This window comes from Rutilus rutilus (assembly GCF_951802725.1).
Source record: "Rutilus rutilus genome assembly, chromosome: 12".
NCBI classification, from domain to species: Eukaryota; Metazoa; Chordata; class Actinopteri; order Cypriniformes; family Leuciscidae; genus Rutilus; species Rutilus rutilus.
Window position 1 is genome coordinate 30,145,185 of NC_140217.1, and position 25,197 is coordinate 30,170,381.

A 25,197-nucleotide genomic window follows, 5' to 3' on the forward strand; every position below is an offset into this window, starting at 1 on the left:
CTTTAATCGATTGAAAGCCCTAATTTTTATTTTCACATTTACACTTTTGGGATGTCTTCATGGATACAAACTAAGTGTTTGCCTTGTAAAAAGTGTTTTTGCACAGATGGTTTACAAATGTGTGAGCTTTTTCCCAGAGTGCTGATCTGTGTGACAGATCAACAACCCTATCTCTCTCACTCTCTGTCCATCATTCTCTCTTCTCTCTTCTCTCTCCATGTCTCATGGATGGTAATATATGCCCTCACTCTCTTCTCTGACTTGTTAACCCGGTGTCTTGAGGTCCTTGTGGGAGTCTGATGTGATAAGATGTGTTGTTCTTGTTTTGCTTTGTTGTCTCCCCCCAAAAATTTCAATAAACCTTCACATGCTCACACGGGCCTACAGATTTCTGCTGTCATAGACTTTTAACCAACAAAACATGTTACTTTTTTCTCTTCATTTCTTATTCACTAATTCCCAGCTAAGATCTGACACTGGTTTAATAAAAGTATGAATTTTTTGGGGGGTGGGGGTTGGCATGGTTCACATCCACTGTTGCTAAAGTCACCTTAACAGAAGGGAAGCTTTGAACAGCTTGGGTACAATTATTTTTCACACGATTAAGTGTGAAATCATACATAAATGGAGCTGCTTAAAGTTTAACAAGCCTCTTATTGTGTTAGTTTTATTTTCTCCACCTGTTTGTTTTTTAAGCCAGCAACCAGAATACCTTTATTGCGTTCTTCTCTCTTTTTCCTTTTTTCTCTTCGAAACTTTTTTTTTTGATGTAGTTAACTATTGTAGACTACAGACATTGTAGACTACAGTTAGGCAATCCCTGCGTTATCCAAACTCATTTATCACAAATAATATTTATTGACCATCATTGAGCTGATGTTACATCTCTATCAGTGATTTGATGATAGTTTTTGTTTGGTCCAGGTGCTCAGTAAGGAGGAGTACGCCAGTTGGCTACAGCGCCACCTGGAGGCCGAGACAGCCATACAGAAGAGGGAGGAGCTGCTATTTGAGTCTGCATTACGACTAGAGACCAACCTCCAACTTCTAGGTAAAATTAGTTCCTAAAGCACTCTTAGTCCATCACAGGACTGAGAGTTAATATACATCTCAGGATTCAAAACACAAGTGCTTGGTGCCATACACCAGTGGCCATATACATCTTTTTCAATAGGAGCAACAGGTGTTGAGGACAGACTTCAGGATGGGGTCCCAGAGACTATCGCCTCGCTGAGGAAAGCGGGCCTTCAGATCTGGGTGCTGACAGGAGATAAACAAGAGACTGCCATCAACATTGCCTATGCTTGCAAACTGCTGGACCCTGAGGAGGAGATAATCACTCTTAATGCTGACTCACAGGTACACCCAACATGCACTGCTGCAGTCTCTTCTTATGGGCTCTGCTCTTTATCATCACTTCCTTCTCCCTCTGGTTGCTGACTGAGTGAGAATTCTGTCTGCATCTGATGACTGTTTTAATATTTCTTTAGTTAATCATTTAATCAGATTCCACCTCTACAAACAATATGAAAGTTGAGGGCCACAAGCACATCTGTTTTGAATTCAGAAATCACTCAATTTAATTTGTGAACTGATTCATTGAAATTTGAAATGTTTGAAAGAATTGATTTACTTAAATGTTTCAGAATTCCCAACACTACAAACATTGTTTAAAAACAATAACAGTTACTCTTAGACTGCCCACTCCAGCTGACAAATTTTAGGAATGCTGCCCAGTCCCACCTACAACTACAGGGTTTGGAAAATGTTTAATATCAGTTCTCACAAGGTGTTGAAAGCCCGTTTATAATTCTGTTTTATCTCAGGAGGAGTTTATGTTTTGATCTTGTATTTAATTATTCATTCTCTGATTTGATTGTTCTTGTTGTGCTTTTTGCTACCAGGAATGACAGAAATGTCTGAAGGTATTGCCCATAACCTGTAGGCCTGATTGTGCCAGTTGAAAACCCAAACCGTAGTTCCATTTCTACCACTATTGTCAGTTTTGTTTGTTTGTTTCTTCTTCTTTTTTCTCCCTCCTCACTCATCGATACTGTATGGGTGTTTTTTCCATTATGGGCAATTCAATCTCCCAGGGGCTAGTTATTTATGTATTTGTTTTTATTGCTATAAATCTAACTGATCTCAGTTTCCTTTGTTATTTGATGGTCAAATGTCTTCTAGGTATATCATTTTTTAAGCTTTAAGTATGCAAAAAAGAAAAGCGAATTAGTGGTAGGCCAATATTTGCAGTTTTTTAGTTATTGGCATGGCCAGGTAATAGGGCTGGGACGGTTACCGCATTACCGCAATACCGCGGTCACGTGACGCCTACCGCGGGTCTGAGCTCGTCACCGTCATCACCGCAAAAAAAATAAAAAATAAAATAAACACTGGCCTTCACATGTGTTCACGTTGTGTCTAATGACATGGATTGTGTCTAATAACATTGTGTCTTACATGGATTCAAGGTGTTCTAAACAAAACTTATCAAAAAGATGGAGCAAATCCGACCTTTCGCAAGATGGGGAGCGCAATGTTCCATGACACATAATAACATTCCATTCGTAGGCTATTCACCATAAGGGGTTACACTCTGTGGCGCGTTACGGCTGCGACGCAGCTACCGGAGCTGATCGCGCCCACTCTAACATTAGTCAATGCTTGTGTTTACACCAGCCACGACGCGGCGCATTCCAGAAGCATCTCTCCGCGCTGCCTAGTCTATTTTAGACGGACGCCGCGTCCAAGCCGCACCGTAAATAATAAAAAAAAAAGAAGTAAATTTCAAAATAAACACCCTGTGCAGACTCCCAATTATATTGCAAATGTCTTATAGCCTATAATTTGAAGCCCCAAAAGCAGGACCTCAGCTTTTAAATGCACGTGCTTATTTAACACAATTCTCTCACGTGAAGACCGCGTTTGTCAACCCTCGCGGAGTCGCGGCGAGTGCACGGCACCAGAGAGTAATCTTGATGGCACTCGCAAGAAAATGGATAAGCACTCTACATAATCAAATTCACAAATATTACACCATTTAAACATTATTCAAATACATAGGCTACGGAGTTACTAAAACAATCTTTGTCAAAGAATACACTTGTTTGTTCACAGTTTGAACGTTCTTGTTTCCATTTGTTTAATTTCAAGATCTGAGGTGAATTATCCATTGTTGCTTTTACAGCTACAAAGCTGGAGCATTAAATGATATTCAAAGTCACATTACACGCTTTTAACATTAAATAAAGCACATAAACAGTACCTGAGATTATCATCGCCACACTTTGTGTTTGTTGTTCCAGCGCGACGTCTCAGAAAAAAAAGAAAAAAAAACTGGGGGAGGGTGGGGAGGTTGGTTGAGGTTTAAAGCGGTTTACCGCAATACCGCGGGAATTTCTTGCTTTTCAACCGCGGTAAGAAAAAATCCATACCGTCCCAGCCCTACCAGGTAATAAGTTATTCTGTTTGGCTGATAAGTGCCAAAAGCGGGACCGTTATATTGATAGCGCAGCGGCAGGACTTTTATTTTGACTGTTTGTTATAGTGTTTACTTCCTTTTTCGTCATGTTTGTAACAATTTCTTTATTTGCAAAATAAATTATTGAAATATTAGCCTTGAAATCACCCTACACTAGACAAAAAAGTTGGCTATTTTATTCCAAAAATGTTTAAAATGCAATTTCTTCCACATAATATTTTAAGCAAAATACATTATTTGAGATGTGGTGGAAAATCAGATTGTTAATTCAGGAAAAAAAGAGGATTCTTATGTGATTCATACAGTATGTATGACCTTAGACCAAACTTTATCTGCATTCCCTTGTTTAAAATGTGTTAATAATTTATCCTCTTTAGACCTAAAGGGGCCAAAAGTGTCTATAGTTGAAAAAACACCCATATACCAAACCATATCTGTATTCCCCAGCATGACATTGTCCACTATTAGACTGTAGATGTCAACAGCTGGGCTGACTTGAATGAGCTTTTGTTATGTTTCATTTTGTCTCGTTAGGGAACACGTGAAGCATCCACATGAGTTTTGTTTTAAAAAACAAAGAGTTGTCATATACTGTAGGAATGTCTTAATCACTGACTCGTTGCATTAGTCATAACTCTCTCCTTGCTTAAAAGGATAATCCACCCAAAAATGAAAATGTTGTCATCATTTACTCACCCTCATGTCGTTCCAAACCTGTATGACTTTTTTTCAGTGGAGCACAAAAGGGATTTGAAAGATTTATGGTATTGCTATTCAAATAAAAAGAAGATATTTTAAGAAATGTCTGCGTTTGTGTAGTCATACAGGTCTTGGAACGACATGAGGGTGAGTAAATGATGACAACATTCAAATTTTTAGGTGAAGTATCCCTTTAATAAAAGTGATTTGGTACAATATATTTGTTATATAATTTATACCGTAATTGCATTTCTTGTATAACCCTCGTGAGATCTTCATTGTGTCCTTTTATGACCTTCCTGAATTTGTGTGTGTGTGTGTGGACTCTTACCAGGAAACCTGTGCTGTATTGCTGGAGAACAGTTTGCACTACATCCAGGCCAAGTTCCTTTGCAACCCTCGACCAGATCCTCAAGCAGCTAGAGACTATGCTGGCATCCACTTCTCTTCTCCAGTGTGTTCCCCGGCCTCTTCTGGCCACTCCAGCCCGTTCCTGGTGCACCGGCTAGGGCTGGTGATCGACGGCCGGACCTTGGCCTACGCACTGGACAAGAGTTTGGAGGACAAGTTCCTGGCGGTGGCTCGAAGTTGCCGGTCCGTTCTATGCTGTCGCTCAACGCCCCTGCAGAAGAGCATGGTGGTCAAGTTGGTGCGCAACAAGCTCAAGGTCATGACATTGGCAATAGGTAAGTAAATGATTGTATTGGTGTTTGTTGCAACTGCTTAATCAGCATATCATTCAGCAGGGTTTTTAACAGTATTTAGTTTAGTTGAATTTGTTTAATGAAAGAGAACTACGTTTTTAAAGTCCAATCTGCAGCTGATGGGCCCTTAGTGTTCGTAAACATCACACAACTGCAAACTAAGACAATACACACAAATAAACGTCATTGTTTTTCACGGAACTAATGCTGGTGATTTAAAGGAATGGCTCACCCAGAATTGAAGATGCCATCATTTACTCACCCTTGTGTTGTTCCAAGCCCAGAAAATGTTTCTGTACTCTTTTCATGTAGTTACATAAAACAAACAGAGACTGAAGCCTTGAAAGCTCCAGAAAGGACACAAAAGCACCATTAAAGTAGTCTACAAGTTTTTCACAGGAGCAGTGTATTACAACCCCCTTTATGTAACATTTATGATGTTACAAAATATTTATATTTCAAAATAAATGCTCTTATTTTTAACTTTTTTTTTATCCCTCATATAATCCTTAAAAAAAAAAAAAAAACAGTTTCCACAAAAATATCAAGCAGCAAAACTGTTTTCAACATTAATAATAGAAGGAATTGAATAGAAGGAATATTACTTGAGCAGCAAATCAGCATGTTAGAAAGATTTCTAAAGGATCATGTGACACTGAAAACTTGAGTAATTGCTACTGATAGCAAAGCTGAATATTCACAGGAATAGATACAAAATTTAAATGTATTAAAATAGCAAGAGATCTTTTCCATGGTAATCACAGTTTTTATCCTAACCAGCCGCGACTGCGACACTCAATGATTATTTTTTTAGAAATAGAATTTTCGACATTGAGGCTGAAACAACAACATGCAAAGTATGACCATGATTATCCCAGGTAGGCTACTGTTTATGTGCTTTATTTAATGTTAAAAGAATCGAATGTGAGTGTTATATTGAAAGTGACAATTCACCTCAGATCAATGAAACAAGAATGTTCAAACTGTCAACTCAATGTGAATAATCAAGTGTATTCAATGACAAAGATTGTATTAGTCACTCAGTATGTATTTGTTATAAATAATATTATAATATAATCAAAAGCTTTGTGAGCTAAGTTGATCGTAGAGACCATTGGTTGCAATGGTTCTACAATCTACAGGGTGGGCCATTTATATGGATACACCGTAATAACATGGGAATGGTTGGTGATATTAAAGTCCTGTTTGTGGCACATTAGTATATGTGAGGGGGCAAACTCCTCAAGATGGGTGGTGACCATCACATATACTAATGTGCCACAAACAGGACTTTAATATCACCAACCATTCCCATGTTATTACGGTGTATCCATATAAATGGCCCACCCTGTACTTAGGCTTACAATGCTTTTGGGAAACACAGCCCAGATTGGTTTGTTCACGCATTTGACTGAACTGGTTCTTTGATATCAGCTCACTGATGCAGTGGGAAGATTATACAATATTTACATTATTATGCACTGATAAAGTCATATGGACCACTTTTATTAAACTTTTGCATTCTTTTTGAAGCTTCAAAGCTTCAGCCTCCATTCGCTCTAATTGCATGGAAGAGCACGACCAGTACAACCTATGTTCATTTGAGATCGGCTGCAAAAAAAGAAAAAAGTCATACAGGTTTGAAAAGATTTGATGACAGAGTTGTATTTTTGGGAGAACTGTGTAAGCCCGTTTATCGGTCCAAATGGGGGTTTACCTCAGTAGAGGTATGGCCACTACTACAGATATAAATCAACCCACGTTGATTACGTTGGTTTCCCACGTACACTTATCAAAAGTAACATTAAATTAAAACAGAGGTAAGAGACACCCAGATTTAGGTTGGTCAAGCAGCACTTTTGCTGCCCTAAATGGAAATTCACTTCTTGTCTTTGCAAAACGCGTACACTTGAATTAGTGCCAAATATTCGTCGTCACTTATCTGACGCAAAACTTGCGGTAACATACGAATCCGTTTAATCTACTTGGGAAAACTATTTCAGAGTCAGTCGGAATAAAATCAAATGTAACAATTTATAATGTCAGGTAAATGTATCATGGCAATTTCTTAATCAGTTCAAAGATAATAAATACAAAACATCAATTGCTCTGGAATAAAGAGAGAAGATGCAAACCTGACATTATAAAATACATGATGCGAAGTGTTTTGCATACACTCAGCATCACAGGCTAATTTGAGTTACAAATCGCCCCGAGCCTCTTGTTGCAATTCATTATATACCCAGACCAAGACAGAAACTTTCACATGGAAACATTTGCTAACAATGGGAATTTGCATTCAGAGTTTACACCTTTTGAGAGAAGGATGCCATTTGCCTGGAAGACACACCCTCCTCTGTGTGCATGTTATCTCTAAACTCTTAAAAACTTGAATACCTTTTGTTTTACTTCTTTGGGAATGAGACCTTTGTACCAGTCGCACTGAGACATTTCAAATGATACCAAACATGTATAATTACTTTACGCGTTTAACATTGCATAGGTGCATAGTTTTAGGTGAGGAGGAGAAGAGCAGGGGAAGATGAGGAGACTGTAAAAGTGAGGTGTGAGCTGCACGCTGTGGTGCGTCTCGGATGTTGCTGTTACATATGCAAGAGAGAGTTCAAATGTTAATTCTCAGGAGAGCCTTTTGCTTTCTCGCGGGGTAGCCCAGACTTACTGGCACCCGCCTTACAACTGTGTACAACAAATGGTTCTTTCTTTGTAAGAAGCACAAAAGGTAGCATAGATGTTCTTTTTATGTAGTTTCTTGTACTTTTTGCTTGGCAAGTGGAATTTGGAGATTAATGGTACCCAGTGTTGCCAAATAAACATTTCAGTGGTGACTGGACAGCACGTGTCTGTCCTTTCCCCAGCGCAGAATGCCACATTTACAAGCCTACGCAGCACTCTGGCTAATTATCCAGATGGCTTTAGGGAGAGAGATAGATGCAAGGTGCATCGAGGCTGAACCACCTGGCTGCTGGAAGAGCGGGTTACCTCAGGTCACATACCCCTGCCGTAAAGATTTTGTAATTCATTTATGCCTCGTGAAAAGAAAGGAGCAGTTTTTTTTAAACGTTAACTGTCATTTTGGATGAAAATGTGAGAGGGAGTGCTCAAACGACCCTCAGCAGTGGTGCAAATAAACTCCTTTGCCTTCGAAATTGACAGACTTCATTACAGAATGAATCAGAGCCTCGTCTCTAATGAACAAACTTTTATGGTGTACAGACACGTTCACAGCAGATGTTACCGGTTCTCACGCTAAGCTTGTTTGCTTTATTTGGTGTACTTCAAATAAAGGTGGTCTTGTTGAATTTGGCGGCCATGCTTGTTTGTTTCAGTTTAGACAAAGGCGACTGACGGTCTCAGCAGGCTTTTACTTTTCTTTATACTTCAAAGCCTACTAGCTTTTTAGCTTGAAAGTCAGCTTTTGATGATAGCTTGGGGTCAAGTCTGCACTGCGCCTTATGCCTCAGGCAACAGAAGATGGTTTTAAAAAACCACCTCGAGGCAGATTCAAAGGTCCAAGACAAACATCTTTGAAAACATATTATGTGTTAACTGAAGTACACTCTGCCTCTTACCATACAGAAGATTCACATGCCAATTTGGTTCATAATTATGTGACTGTCTTATCATTGTTTATATTTTCTTTCAAAAAGGCCACACCTTTATTCTAGTGTTTATAATTGTGTTCACACTTGATTTTAATTATAATATAATAAAAGCCTTTTTTTTTATTGTTTTATTTTATTTTAAACCTATTATCAGCTGTGCTTCATCATTTCTAATCTCACTAGAAGTTTTCCTGTGATCAGATATTCTGAAAAATTAAGTCCTTCAGGTTGTTCTGACTTTGTATACTCATTTTTTTTCTAACTGCTTGTTCATAATTTCAAACTCTAACAATCAAACACACAAACCTTTAACCCACTCTAGCTGTCTAACATAGCTTAAAGATGTATAACCATTAAAATTGGAGGCTTTCAGCGTTGAGCCAACATTTGTGTCTTTGTCCCATTTCAGTTTAATAGTTTAACAATGTGCTTTGTTTAGTTTAAGAAGTTAATTTGTAACATTTAGATCTTTTGCGGTTCAAACGTTGCTATATGAATTTGCAGCTCAGGCTTCACCAAGCTTAAACTGATTAATGGCATGCAAAATGTACCATGACCGTCCCCTAATACTGGGTTCCTGTGTAATTTGACTTTGTAGTAAGCATTTTTCAGACTATAGATGTGTAAAAGGTGACATTGATGTAAAGTCATGTCACCCCGTTAATGTCATTCTGGTTTATTTCAGAAAACACAGCTTGCTTCTGGGCTCTTTTGCGTTTAATTTATGTTGTTTATTTCTGCCAGCAGAGCACTTTGCTGCTGATGCAATGTTTGCATTTATGCAGGCTGACATTGTGCAAAGTGAACAGGAATTAATAAATCCTATACCCTCTCTCTTGACCTCTCTCTTTTTCTCATTCATCCTAGGTGACGGAGCTAATGATGTTAGTATGATCCAAGTGGCTGATGTAGGGGTCGGAATCTCTGGACAGGAGGGCATGCAGGTGAGGAGAAACTGAAAGAACAAGGGAAAGTGTTGATGTTTAAAAGAGGATGGGGATGGACAAGATGACTGCATTCTGGCTAAATCTAGTGCATACAGTGTGAGCAAACTTTATGCACTGCCTCAAGTGTAGAGTACAAGAGGAATGAACATTGCAGAGCAGGACTGCAGAGTTAATGCACCAAAAAACATGGATATACATAATTCATGTTTTATGAAGATGTTTTGGCCAAGATATGGAGAGACAGTTGATAAATGGTACCTTACGCCAGTGGTTCGCAACCGGGGGTTTACAACCCAATTATGAGTTGTAGATCTCATAAATACAAATGATAAGATGCAGTTAACCGTATTATTGAGTATAGTTACATATTTTCTGATGCATAAATTACACAGAGTTATAACTCAAATGTGCCGTTTCTTTTTTTTCTTCTTTTTTTTTGTAAGTTGCTGAACAAGGACTATAACAATTACCACAGTAATGGGATTTTATGTGTTTGACAAATCTGACAAACACTTTTGTGCTTACATGTTTATAACCATCGTGATCCAGGATAGGATAGTAAAATACACTAAAGTTTGGGGTCGGTAACAGTTTTTAATGAAAAGAGGACGCATAAGCTCAACAAGGCTGCATTTATTTAATCTAAAATACAATAAAAACAGTAATATTATGAAATATTTGATTCAAAGTTCAAAACAAAAACAACTGTTTTCTATATTAATATGTATTAGAAACATTTCTTAAGACCAGTGTTTTTGTGAAAATTGTGAGGCATTTCTTTTAGGATCTTTTGATAAATTGAATTGAATTGACCTCAAAGTTTTGAACAGTATGTAGTTTTGTTATATAATATAAATCGTGTGTGTGCTATAAAATGCTAGTTGATGAAGAGTTCAGCAAGAATGTGAAGTATAAAGTTCATCCGTTTCCATGCTTTATTTTAGGATATTTTCCTCGCGTTAATAGTACAGTATTAACTTGCCACTTGATTTAAAATCTGGGTCCTGAAGCAGAACCGGCAGAGAAGCACTGCCTTATACAACCTTTTTGTTAAATGGACTCTTCCACTGATATATTGGCCCATGCCTTTTCTTAACGGCAGTTAACCTAAATGCACTGTATTGCAGTGGCAGCAGTCTGACTTTTAGGTGACTTGCAGCATATGGCTGCTTCAGCGCTTCATTTATAAAGCGCCCTCCGCTTGTTCGTCTCTGGGAACAGCAAATCTCATTCTGGTTTCTCAGAAAATCTCTACGTTGCCCACAAAACACTTACCCACCCCCCTCAGCCCCGCTCTCAGTGGCAAGCGTACAGAATCTTCTGAGGTGAGAAGAGAGACTGGAAGCGCCATGAGCTCATCTGTTTGACGCTCTGTCTCATTAATTAATTCAGAGAAAGATCTGGACGCAATGAGGCGCCACTCTCCGCTGTGTGCTAAAGGGCTGCTCTTATCTGAGATCTCGTTGAGGCCAGCATTCAGTATAAACAACCATAATGAGAATCTGCTAGTGACTCTGTCCCGTTGACATAATGTACCAAACACTGCAAGGTAATGACTAATCTCACCTGCTTTTTTAATACCTTTTTTTTTGCTTGATGTTGAGAGAATGACAATGTGAACATGGCTGATGGTTCTGTCAGGCCAATTGTAACTGATTAAAATCCCCAAATGCCATTAAAGACGACAAGGCAGTATCTGTCAAGCTGATAGATGACATGTTAACTGCCTGACGCGTGCAGCTGTCGGAAACGTATCATAAAGAATAGATGGGTAATGGACGGAGGATCATTTTCACCAGATTCCACAGGCAGGGAGGCTTTTCATAGTTCTTTTATGCAAAAATGTCCTTACAAGTGTTTTGTCACCAGGCTGATGTTAATCTTTTGTCTTCTGAATGTGTATATGGATGCCATGCCACCATTTTTGTGTCTCACATGATGGATATTTTGGGCCTCAAGGCAGATGTCATCAAAATCCATTTTATATGAATATGTTTGAACACTTGAACTCATTGGGACAGCAGAAGCATAGGGAAACGGTGTATATTGAAAAAAAAAAATCCCCACTTTGTAATAATGCTAAAAATATACTCTAATTTTTTTAAAAGCTATTCTACCTTTCTGAGTATTTGACATTGCTAATAAAGGTTTGACGACATTTATATTGTGACCACATTTACTGTCTTTGACTGTTCTGTTCACATTGTGTTCATTCATAGGCGGTAATGGCCAGTGACTTTGCCCTGCCACGGTTTCGATACCTGCAGAAGCTGCTCTTGGTTCATGGCCATTGGTGTTACTCTCGTCTCGCCAACATGATCCTCTACTTCTTCTACAAAAACGCTGTGAGACCCTGAAGTTTCCTCATTTCATGATTATAATTTGCTTTAATATATAGGTTGATCTACTGCAAAGGAAATTTGAAGAACTATAACCTCATCCTGAGGTTTATTTTGCGATAATGATCGGCTCGCTGTATTTTATCCTGTTTATTACGTGGCTAATTACCAAATAAACACACAAATACGAATGAAATGCTGATTTTTATGTTGGAAATAGTTTTATTGTGAGAAGGAAAATGAGTGATGCAAGTGATATGGAAGGAAGAAATTAGTTTACTGATCCTGTAAAATTATTCAATCTTTTCCCTTATACCATTCAGCCCTAATCACACTTCATGAAGTTCAACTGAACATCCCGATGCCTTAAAATATCGCTGTTTAATCATTTTACATTTAATGATTAAACAGCGATATTTTGTATATTTGGTTTAATGAATTGGCCTTAATTTTTACAACATAAATTATTAAATTTGCGCTAAAATGTTTTTATGCTTTGAAATTAGTTTCTTTAAACATCCATAGCCTGTGCTTCTGCCATTATACTAAATAAATTGACTTTAGGATTGACCAATTAGAATAGAGTATTCCAGAGAGTCGTGTAATAATGCATCCAGTTTAACAGGTTGACGTTTCATGACTAGTTTATAGCTAGAAGCTCTTAAACGTTGTTGTCTGTTCTTCATATACTCTTTGATTAATGAAGATCTATTCTTGGGGAGGTCCTAGAAACGTCTCGGACGTAATGAAGATGCATGACTTGTAATGAGGCAACAGCTGCAGACCTCATTGTAGACCTTTTTTTTTTTTTTGTCTTTGTCTTACACTTTTTCCCCTCTATTGTCTCTTTCACTCTAGATGTTTGTTGCCCTCATCTTCTGGTATCAGTTCTACTGTGGGTTCTCTGGGTCAGCCATGGTTGATCAGTGGTATCTGATCTTCTTCAACCTGATGTTCTCCGCCTTCCCTCAGCTCATCACGGGCATCCTGGACAAAGATGTGTCAGCAGAAACCCTGCAAGAGTTGCCGCAGCTCTACATGAATGGACAGAACTCAGAGGTACCGCCAGAACATAATTACACCGTCCGTGAATAGCATAAATCGAATTATAATTGCGATGGAAAAGACTATTGAAAGTGTAATGTAAATGGTAAATAAAACCCATGAACAGCGTTTTGCCACATGTATTCACACATGAGTTGCCCCCAGTTTGCAGCATCAGCAGATCCTCTATAAGCAGATGAAGTATTACCCATGCAACGGTTGCTGCAGATATTGCTTTGATTGTTTTTTGCTGACCCGTTTCAAAATGGGTCTTTTATTCTGTGCTGAGTTTCATGAGGGGGAAAACAGCACGAACAAGAGCAAACATTTTATAAAAACCACTAATCATCCTGAGAGTGCTGAAATTGTGCAACCTGGGATAATTTAACTGCTGTGGTTGCCTCTGCTTTGCTAACAATATGCCTCTGCAGAGGTCTTGCTTTATTTTGATTTATTCACAAACCATTTCTTCACATTCTATGACTCCATTAGTGGAACATCTAATGACATTATAATAAAACTGGGCTCATCTGGAATCGTGGAATAGTTTTAACTGCCCCTGATTGTCTCAATTTCTTTTACAGGAATATAAACCCTACATGTTCTGGATGAACATGATTGATGCCTTTTACCAAAGTCTCATCTGTTTCTTCATCCCCTACTTTGTAAGTTTGATTTGATTTTTAGTGCATTTGCTGAAATTTCCATGCCAAATCCATGACTTGGCTGTTCAAGTATACCTTGGTTTATGCCAAGTAGAAACACTAAAGCCATTATTAATAATGCATTATGAAAGTATTTTTAAAACATTAATTATTCCTTGCAGTGCACTTTGTAATGCATTGTATGGTCTCATGAATAATTGTAATCACAGTTATAATACATTGTAATTCATTGCTACACCTCTAGAAATTATAATGCTTTAAAACACATGGCAAGCAACTAAGATGTAATCTGCAAATATTATAATGCATTTTAATTTTGGTTACAATTATTTATGAAAAGATATAATGCATTATAATATACATTATGAATACTGCTTTAATACATTGTACATAAGCTTTAAGTGTTACCAAACATTCTAGTACAATATTTAAAGTTTAAGTGCACTGCAAAAATGACTTCTTAACTACTCGTTTTCCAGTAAAAATATTGATTTAAAAAAATCCTTAAAACAAGAAAAGCTTATTTAAGATTTTAACTCTTTACCCGCCAGTGTTTTTATAAAAAGATGCCAGCCACCACCATCTTTTTTGATCATTTTCACAATTTCATGGCCCCCAGAATATTTTGTTTTATGAATATCTGAACATTAAAAATATCAAGGGAAACAACAGACCGTCTGCTTTAAATAAAAAAATAAGAAGGTGGTATTCTAGTTTTTTATTTTATTTTTTATGAACACTTGAATTTGGGTAAGTTTCATTAAAGCAACATTTTGAGCAAAAAGTTTTTGACATGAAACAGAAAATTCATTGTTTGGTGGCGAAAGAGTTAAAACTTTTTAATAGATCTTCACTAATGGTGTATTTTGTTTTATTGCACTGGCCATCATCTTTTTAATAATTACAATTGATCTTGTTTCAAGGATTTTCAGATATTTACAAAAATACTAATTAAGAATAGGATTTTTGCAGAGTATGATGTTAAAATACTTAAATCGAGTCTATAAGTAAGCAAAAGTGTTGTCTGAATGTCATATTTTTGCAGGCTTATGTTGACTCTGATGTGGATTTGTTTACGTGGGGAACTCCCATCACCACCTTGGCACTCTTCACCATTTTGCTGCACTTGGGAATCGAAACCAAAACCTGGGTGAGTAAGTCTTGTTTTATCAAATGCAAAATGTAATAGGATGGTGTGATGTTGTGGCTAAAACTCAAAGCCAAACTCACTCAGTCTTCATGGTTCTTCTGTATACCTTTTGGCAGTGTAAAGGCTAGGGTTGCCAACTTGTGGAAAGGAAAATAAGGGACACTCAAAATGTACTGTACCACACAGTGCATATCATTCAGCATCTGCAGTTAAATATGTGTACAAAAGATGTATAAAAGGTTCTCAGACAAACACATTTGGGTCATTTCGTGAAAAAAATCAACCAAAATTCTGAAACTTTCCTGGCTCAAATTTTTGATTTTGTTAAAAAATATATTCTGAAGAAAGACAAACGTAAATGAAGAAGAAAGCCAAAATATTAGGCTACATGTGATGGATGTATATTTACTGAGAAATTTACAGTTTTGTAAAATGGGTCAAAATTTGGGACAATTTTCACCTGAGATTTGGAGTCAGATTACAGGGGGTTAAAATGACTTTAGAACTGCATCATTATTTTACTTTTACACAGAGATTGTTAGGTCTATTAGCTAAATCGGTTGACTTTAGCCATTTTTGTTTCATTATAGCTATGCTAACGGTGACATTTTAAAAATGGGAAAAAGCACTACTTTTGTTTTTTGCCCAAAGTTTGCATGCCTGCAACTCATATTAAAAATATCTTAAAATCCTTTTAGATTCTAATTCTTAAACTTTTCTTTTGGTTTCTTAATTTTTAAGGCTGAATATGGTTAAATATATAGTCCCAATATATAGGGATGTTAATGTGGCTCCATGAGTAAATTAGTACACATTTTCAATGGTCGCACATTTTCTGAAGAACAAATAATGTTGAAACTAGAAATGTATCTTTTTTTTTTTTTCTTTTTTTTTTTACTTCAACACAATTGAACATTACTGAGATAAAGAGAACTTTAGATGATTAGTATGGGCTGCTTTTGGTGCTTGAGATTTTATTGGTTATTTTGTGTTTCAATAACGAATAAGTAATGTTAGCCTACGGTAAGTTACTTTTAATGTAAAATGTTTCTCTCTATTTAACTTACAATAGTGAAAGATTTTTGATAACGTCTTCCCCCAGGTAGATTGCATGTTTTCTTGCTTTGCTGAATGTTGGACTCATGAACAATAATCACGTTGTTTGTAGTCGCCCAAACTGATTAGCCGGAATCAAAACACGGCCATTCTGCTGGGTCTTAAAGCCTTCCTCGAATGGCTATGTTCGCAAATCAAACAAAGATTTGTCTCAAAGAATTGGTTCATTCTCAATTTAGAGCGTATGCCTGAAAATACGGGGCCGTTCCATATGGCTTTCATACAGGATGCTTCATTGATGCCCTGAAACTTACTTTGTACTGCTACATTATCACTGTTGCTTAAACTTCCTCTAAAACAATCCATTAGGGTGCCGCAATATGTATGAATATATATATATATATATATATATATATATATATATATATATATATATATATACGTCTTGTGTACAATCCACCTGAGGTTTGGAAATGATAAAGTGCTTTAGCTTTGCTGAAATCAGAAACCCATCCCACACATGTATATGAGGGGGAAGAGAAAGCAAGCTTTTCCTTACTTTCTCCAAGTATGAAATGAGGCCGAACACTGTAGCGAGGAAGACCAGGATGATGCTGACACGGCCAGAGACATTTTATGCAGGGAGCCTCCATGATTGGTTTGAACCGGGAGATAGTGCACCATCAGGGGCCATACATCAGCCTGACAGCCCATGCAGGAAGCCTGAATCCAGGCCAATGTGCTCGTCTCTCTCGCTCACCACGGTGGCGTATACATGGCCCACACGCGCAGGGTGGCCAAAGCTAATAGTTGATTTTACCGATGCATGTCCTCTGGTGTATCGCGAACTACATTTATGTATGTGTGCAGCCCGTACCTGCTTCTCCTCTATTTTTCCCCTCTATTCATGAGCCGCTGGTTTAGATTTATGAGGGCGAATTGGATTAGAGCTTTTTCCATTACACCGGCACTGTAAATTTTCAGCTGACAAGTTTCGGTGCGTGAAAAATTTCCTCTGCTGCCTCACTGTCTTTCCGGACATGATGATGGCTTCTGGTGTGAAAGAGGCCGTTCTTCACAGTAAATGGCTCAAGTAGAGAGTAAACGTTTCCGATAGTTGGGCTGGCAGGTTCATCGTTCCACATGCTGCCTGGGAAAATGAACACATGTACTAGAGAGAGCGAGTGAAACTCCTTTTAGGTCATTTGAGGTGAGGTCAGTGTGGAGGCCAAGTATGCATCAGAAGGTCATTGCACGTACATTTTTATGCGCAACCCTTTTCAGTTCCATGTATTTTAGGAATGAAACAACAAGCTTTACTCTTGCTACACCAAGTGCAAATGAATTTGAATTTTGACATTAGGTTTTCCATTTTCTGCTGTCCATAGTGTAGAGGCTGAATCACATCATAGAAATAACCAGAAACTCATTTGATCCAGTGTTCTTGCATTTTTTAATTCTCACTAATAACAATGTGAATAATGTATGAAGCGTTTTCAAATTTGTTCTCATTTTGAGTCATGGTACAATATCTAATTCGGGCAATTTAGCAACTCTTGGTTAACTCTGCCTTGATTGTCTTTAATTATTTCACAGACATGGATGAACTGGGTATCGATTGGCTTCAGTATAGCTCTCTTCTTTATTGTGGCGCTGTGCTACAACGCCTCCTGCCCAACCTGTTTCTCTCCCTCCAACACGTACTGGACCATGCAGAAGCTGCTGGTAGATCCCACATTCTACCTGATGTGTGTTGTCACACCTGTTACCGCTCTTCTTCCCAGGTATTTCTAAATATGATTATGCCCTGTTGTAACTATTTGGCCTAATTCAAATTATTTGACCTAACCATTTATTTAAGTTTAATTCCATGTTGTTGTTTAGATAAGGGAATTTTATGCCAGTGACAGATACAATATTACACACATTTCTATTACATTTAATAGTTTAAAAAGCATATGGTAACAATTTTTAGTTAAGGATCCAATTCTCACAATTAACTAGTTGCTTATTAGCATGCATATTACTAGGATATTGGCTGTTTATTAGTACTTAAAATGCACATATCAATGCCTTGTTCTGCATGACCATATTCAACATCCTTAATCCTACCCAATGCCTGAACTTAACAACTACCTTACTAACTATTAACAAGCAGGAATTAGGAGTTTGAGGAAAAAGTCGTAGTTAATAGCTAGTTAATAGAGAGAATTGGACCCTAATTGGACCCTAAAATGTCAATATGAGAGGCAACTCATACTGTCAATATGAAATGCATACAAGTACTCATTAGATCACGTTATTAAAATCACTTAGGGTTAGAGGACAGAATATTCAGTTTGTACAGTATAAAAAATCATTATTTCTATGGAAGGTCCTCATAAGACATGGAAACATGTTTGTTTGTGTCTCGGTAAACCCTACATTATGGGGGAAAAATGTCCTTGTGGGGACATTTTTTGGTCCCCATGAGATAAACAGCCTATAAGTCATACTAAGTGAATTATTATACATTTTTTTTTTAAAAAAATTTAAACAAGAGCTATGTTACTGTAGACTTATAAAGTGTTACCATAATTTCTAATCACAGTTTTGTTGTTTCCTTTTTGCTAACTCTTTACTGTGTTCATTTCTCAGATACTGTTATAGAGCTTGTCAGGGAACTTTATTCCCAAACCCTGTCCACGTGGGAAGACAACTGGACAAACTGCCAATGGACATGCGCAAGCTCTTCCTGAGCCAGAGCCAGATGAAGCTGGGTTCGCTCGGGTCACTGTTTGCTCCCCGCGCCCCATTTTTCCCTCTCTGCAGGCCTTTCCAGAAAGATTACGGGCCCGGGGTAAAGCAAGCCCACATGAGTGGCACCAAACAGAAGGAGAAAGCTATAGCCAGCCCCATCCCATCAAAGAGCATGGAGATGCCGGACACACCATTAAGCTCAAAGAACTCTGACAACCATATCACACTCAACTTCAGAATGCAGGAAAAAGTTCAGTCCTGCAGACAGGGTTCAGACGGCCCCCTATCTGAGAACTTACACTGCGTGAAGGAACCTTCGAGTCCCAATACAGGCACTTTGCCGTACTCCAAAGACACTCCCGGCTCCAGGACTATTTTGGATAGCACGGGCTTGGAGGCCCCGCTGAGCCCAATAGACCTCTCTCAGGTCGGGTTGCTCACCTCCACTCCGTTGCTTTCTCATACCGAGACTATGCAGCTCATGTCGCCACCCAGAAGTTGTTTTTTGGGACAAAAGCTAGACGATGAGGAGCATTCAAACCAAAGATCCCTACTGAAACGGGCCGGGGATGTGGATCACACCCAGTCATCTAGCTGCCTTCAAGAACATTCACTCAAAACAACATTTCTATGATGCTTTCTACCCGTTACGCTGATTCAAATTTGCACGTTAGCTTTAAGAAAAGTTATTATATATTCATGATTATTTTATGAAGATATAGGTTGGTACTACATATATATATGTTTAGATGTATAAAGTTTGTTTGTTTGTTTTTTGAGAGAGAGAGAGAGAGAGAGAGAGAGTGGCCAGCATATGCAAACTGGATGGTCTTATTTTTTACAATGACTGACTTTTTGGATTTTTTTTTCTTTGTAAACCATCTCAAAAGCGGAGGGGGTTTGTTTCTCGAGGCAGAAGCATACCAGACACATTCCTTTATCTGTTTATTTGAACCTGGATGTTCTGGCGCACTTTAAAGAACCTTCCTCTTCTACCATCAGACTCTGCTGATAGCACTACGCTCGTATTTCCCCATCCCAGTCCTAGACATTCACGGTACCCTTCACTGTCAGTAGCTACAGAAATTCCGCTAATACTTTGCCAAAAGTGCACATGAGAAGTAATTTACTAACACCTGAACTGATGCTTACTTTTAGATAAAGGTATGATCTAATTAAAAAAACTAGTAATGTGCTTAGCTGTGACTGGACTGGAGTCATTTGCATTAATGACAGCCTTAATGTTGTAATAAATGTTTTAACACTTTCCGAAATCAGGTGATTTCTATTACAAAGAACTAAACTTTTTTTTTTTTTCTTTTTTTTTTTACTCTGACTTTTAATAAATGAATCATGCATGATTTTAATTCATCATAATGCCTTCATAACATTTGCTTCACATTCGTATCTGCTACACTTTTTCATTTACATGAATAATCCCATTTAAAAATGTAATTAAAACACATTTATTAAAGTCAGATTAGTTTTTTTTTTGCCACTTTAAATACTTTGTTATACAGCCAATCTAATGCATTAACTATCAAACTTGTTCAAACGTGTAGTTAAGGTGGCCATTATTCACATGACTCCCTCTGACTCCAGTCGTAGCTCATGCTAGCGTTTAATTAGTTCTTGATCGGTTCATTCGTCAATAGTTTTGTTTTTGCTGTTAGACGGACAATGCATAACACTTTTACTCTATTGCGTTCCATTATTGAAGCTCTTAGACATCTACGCAACGTTAAAATGTTAGCTGAGCATCATCACAGACTTAAAGGAGTCAAACATTGCTTTGTAAAATTGGAACTAACACGGTTGAACATGCATATGAATTGATTGTGGAAGGTTCCAGCTCAAGTATTTGTTTTTATGTCTTTTTTGTTCATTTTTTTTGCTGCTGCTTTTTGTTTGTACACACATTCCTGCAGAATAGGATTTCACTTTTGCCTTTTTTATATATAGTTATATTAATTCAGTCATAGTGCAGAGTGCTTTAGGAAATAGAGGCCGATGCATAAAGCTACTTAGTGTTTATTGACAGCTAAGGATCTTGGCAGACGGCCTTAGAAGATATGATTCAGTGCATGCGCGAACAGAAGGACGTGCTGATAATGCCACTTTACTGTTTGCTTTAGTCATTTTCGGCCTTATCGGTTCATATATGCATCTACTGCTATGATTGTATTTTTCTGCTGTTTACTTTTTACAAGATCCTTGACCAAAGATGCAAGAAGCACATGACTGCTGGAGTTTTTGTACTGTAACCGGAAGCTCTTGCTGATCGATTTATCATTTAGCGATTTAATCGGCTCAGGGTTGCTACATTTCAGCCAAAATGACAAATTCTGTTGTTAATTATTCATCCTCATTTTGTTCCAAACCTGATTGACTGTCTGTTGTTTTTGTCCATGCTATGAAAGTCAATGGTGTCCAAAACAACTGCATGGATTCCACAGAAGAAAGTAAGTCATAATGGCTTTGGAACCGCATGAGAGTGAGTGAATGATGACAGGATTGTATTTTATGGTGGAGCTATTCCTATATGTGTCTTTGTGCCCTAACGGCCCCAGATGCTGTATCCAAACTGGTCCTATTGTTTCATTACAGGATGCATTCGTGACACGCTCGCCCTCAGGAACCGCAAGCACACGTTCATGAAAACATTCCGTTTTGATCAGTCTATTCTAAGGGAACTAATGGACTAGGCTGTGACTCGTTATTTTAAAGCTGTAATATGTGTAATGGACGAATCAGGCGAGCGCACGAGCGGTTATCCTTTTTGTTCCGCAATGGAATATTCCACGATTCTGCAAATGTCAGGGGTGTGGCGTATCGTAGTCCCCTAGAGAGATGCTGAAATAGTTTTTATGAGATGATTTGTCATGCTGTGCTCGCATAACCTCAAGGCCTCACCAATCTGTTCGTTCGAGATCTCATTTGGGCAGTCGTTATCAAAACCGCTGATTTATGAACAGCCTACCAGGAGGATTATGAGATCTATTGTGCTCATTACACAATGAATGGTGCGAACAGAATGTGCTCGGACCAAAAAACAAGGGTGTTATATTTTGCAAGCTCCTCCAATTGTACTTTCTTGTGCTTCTTAAACGCTAAAACCTAGGGTTGTATGTAAAGTGGGCGATGCAGTATTAAGCTGGCTGTGATCGGGAGAAAATGACTGACTGTGTCTGCATACCATAGTAAAAGCCTAAAAAGCTAATATGAAGCACACAAGTACTTTGTCCCCTCAGTTTTTTCTTCTGCACTGCTCAGGTTCAGCATTTGCTGCTTTGAGCAATATTTTATTTTTTATTTTTTTCTCGTCAAAATTGTAATGTTTATAGCATCCTGGACTTTATTTTCTTAGTCTGATAATAGCAACTTTTGTATGTGCTGAAGTGCTTTAGTATATGCGAGAAAAACGGTTTTATACGATGTGGAATATATGTTATGTGCCTTAACACTGGAGAACACATGTAGACAGCAATACATAGTGAATTTTATAGACGTGCAGTATATGTAAAGAGTTCTATTAATGAATGCGGTTTAATAAAAGAAAAACACTTGGTTTTTAAGGAATTTAAGAGATTATGCTGTTTTTTGTTTTGTTTTTTGTCTGTACTCTTTGTTTTGGTGTTTTTGATTTTTTTTGATTGGAATGTTGCCAGTACTTGGATCCCAGGTTTCAGGTCTGTCAAGTTCTTGGCCAAGCATCCCATGCTGTAATAGAATCCATTCACAGTTGCATTCCAGAGCCTTCCCTAACTTCAGGGCAAACCACCAGCAGGAATGCCGTCCTTTTTCATATCACACATGTAACCATCGACTTTTTAATACTCAGCATGACTTTTGTCACTGTCGTTTCTGCCATGACTGTTTCTGGCTCATTGTACTGTAATTGGTGTTTGTTAAAGTCACGCAAAGGTTCAGCATGTTCTCACTTTAGACTCACTACATTGACAGCCCTTTATAAAAACACCTGTTTCAAGTGTTTCTGTGACATGTTGGGGGGTTTGTTCAATTGTTCTCTCGTTCTGTGTTTGTTTCTTTGACAAGAACAACTCTTTATGTCATAAAACTAAAATAAATGGTAAGCCAATGTTTCTTGCGCTCTCGTTCTGTTTTATTCTCTTCCTTAAACACTCCAAAAGCGTCATAAAAGAGGTCTGTATGACTATATTCAAAGTCTTGAGCCTTTGAGGAACAGGTTAAAGTCATCATTCCCAGAAAAGTTTTGTATGTGCATACATTCGTTCAAATGGCGTGTCAAGGCAGATTCTCATGAGGCTCAATGACATCAAACTTGGTGCTGAATAGAATTTTATCATGTTAATTGATCTTTTTTGGTGATCGATTCTGCAAAATAAGTCATGGCTTTGTAACGATATTAGGGTAAATGATGATGGGGTTTTTATTATTTGTGGTTGAGCGATTCCTCTAAGCCATGACTATCCCTGTAAATACACCTCAGAGACTTTTCCTTTTTCTCAACTCTACAGGATGGCAGAAGTATTCCAGCACATTGTAATTGCTCCCTCTCAACAGGATCTTTTGAACGGCTATTGCACATGACAGCTGAGTGGATGCACTCACCTCAGGGCACAGCTGGAGACATTTCCCTCTGGAATAATATACACAACTAGCAGTGGCTGGAAGCATCTGTCAGCTCAATAAGTGCTTGGTCACCCAAAGGCATGATGGTGTTTTGTAATTTTTTTTTTTTGTTATGTCTTTTTACTGGTGTTACATAATAGCTGGGTTGATACCTGATGTTCATCCAGCTTATCAAGGCTTTTGTTTGGGTTTGTTTGGGTTTTTTCCAGCATAATTAATTAATATCAGCCACCACTGTTGTATAAATTATTAAAGAAATTTTAAACGGTGAATTTTGGGCCAAACTTTTACATTGTCTAAAATTTATAAAAAATGTAATAAAGTTAATCAAAGTTGTTTGTATTTAGAAATAAGTGGCTTTAATACATTTCATGTTGTCAAAAATACAGATTTTGAATTAATTTAGCCTTGTGTATGCATTTTATTTAAATAGAATGAACATTGGATGTGTTTGGACTGTTTAATAATAATAATAATAATAATACATTTGCTGCCTTAAATTAAGTACCATCAACTTGGATTAATTACATTAAACTGACTTAAATTAGTTGAATTCTTGTATAATACAATTTTCTTATTTTCTAATTTACTTATTTTGACGAGTTAAAGCAATGTAAAAACATGTTGTCAGCATATTGCTCATATTTTAGTATGCTCATAATTGAATAGATGTAACTAAAGATTTTGTATGAAATAAACGCAGATGTAGCATCTGGACCAATCAGACGCACACAAATTATTAATTATATTTAATGAATAATCCAACAAACTCATTCTCCCAACAAAGGTCTATGAAACTTCCACCAAAACTAAGATCCCAAATGAAGCTAACACACTGGCAGAACCCGGTGTCCTGTTATAGGACACATTAAGACTGATAAGACTTTTTACGACCCCAAAAGGAATTTGCAGAGAGTTGTGACTCTCACTTGTGACTTCTTGCTGAGAAGGAGAAATAAACCCTTTTAATCCTGTATATTCTATATAACCACTTGGGAAATGTATAAACGTATCTAATTTTCCCATCTTTTTATGTGGTTTGGCCTATGTATTCATTCTCTCTTTTAAACTCTTTTGGATTAATGTTTCAGACTTGCATATTATGGTAAACCAAAATCATATGTGTGGCATGTTTAGTCTCTATAAACTCCAATTTTCATCCCCCATTTGTTAATTTACATTACATTTTGCTAACTTTGTGACGCATTAGTATTATAAGAATCTTGAAGATTCTTTTCTTAAACACCCAATCAAATTACATGTTCAAAGGCCTGCTTGAACAATGGGTCGTAAAGAAATTCCCTCCAAAGGGAACAACTTCTTATTGGCTCACAACCCTCCAGAGGGTGTGACATCTTCACGCTTTAATAATCACTGATCACAAGATCACGCCTCTTAGTCTCTTAGTTCCTTTCTGAAATGCTGATGTGAAGATGATGCTGAACTAGAAGTTTTCTAAGGACCCCCTGCGGCCTTGTCTTTCCATTCACCAAAGATCCTCTGACTCCCACTGGTTCTCTCTCATCAAGACCACATCAGCAAAGATCAACTGGAGCCACAATAAATTGCATCAGGACATTTTAATTCAAATGGGCGAGACATGCAAGTCTCAAACTTAGTCTCATTATTTGATACACTAAGTATTCTTACCCCTTTTAAAGAAAGGCGTGTTAAAACTAAACTGATGGTTTGCTCAAGGCTGTTGATCTGCTGAATTCCAAACAATGATATAACTTGCTTTCTTGTATTCTGCTTCAGCTCTCTTTCCCTTAGTAAACTGTATGTATGTGTATGTTAGAGCAGTTTAAGTGTTTAGTCTAATTAATAAAATCTTGTTCATGTCACACGTAAAGTTGTCCGTGTTTCAAACTCATACATACTGGAGTCCCTAATCATGCAGATTTAACTACTTGCTCTTAGTAGTACTGTAAAGTAAGAAAGACATTTCCCATACCCCGGAAATGTACATTTCTTAGAATTAATAAACAATTAACACTGAGTGTTCACGGGACAAACAGGTTAATTGATTGTAATATTAATTTTACAACATTAAGTTAATTCTATTAACTGATCCAAATATTAATAATCAATTATAACAAGTTATGATTGATTATTAATATTTCTTTAGAGCTAATT

At 37.5% G+C, this 25,197-nt stretch overlaps 1 protein-coding gene across 1 annotated transcript in view; it reads left to right on the forward strand.

The window, feature by feature from the left end:
- atp10a (ATPase phospholipid transporting 10A) overlaps nt 1–22,571 on the forward strand; it is a 53,700-nt gene extending 31,129 nt beyond the window's left edge. The window contains exons 12-21 of the mRNA XM_084424865.1: nt 925–1,051; nt 1,175–1,359; nt 4,515–4,866; nt 9,375–9,451; nt 11,674–11,799; nt 12,652–12,852; nt 13,422–13,502; nt 14,548–14,652; nt 17,305–17,492; nt 18,346–22,571. Of these exons, the coding sequence (XP_084280991.1) occupies nt 925–1,051; nt 1,175–1,359; nt 4,515–4,866; nt 9,375–9,451; nt 11,674–11,799; nt 12,652–12,852; nt 13,422–13,502; nt 14,548–14,652; nt 17,305–17,492; nt 18,346–19,081 (2,178 nt within the window). The 3' untranslated portion in view covers nt 19,082–22,571. The remainder of the gene's footprint in view (nt 1–924; nt 1,052–1,174; nt 1,360–4,514; nt 4,867–9,374; nt 9,452–11,673; nt 11,800–12,651; nt 12,853–13,421; nt 13,503–14,547; nt 14,653–17,304; nt 17,493–18,345) is intronic.
- The last annotated feature ends 2,626 nt before the right edge of the window (nt 22,572–25,197 follow it).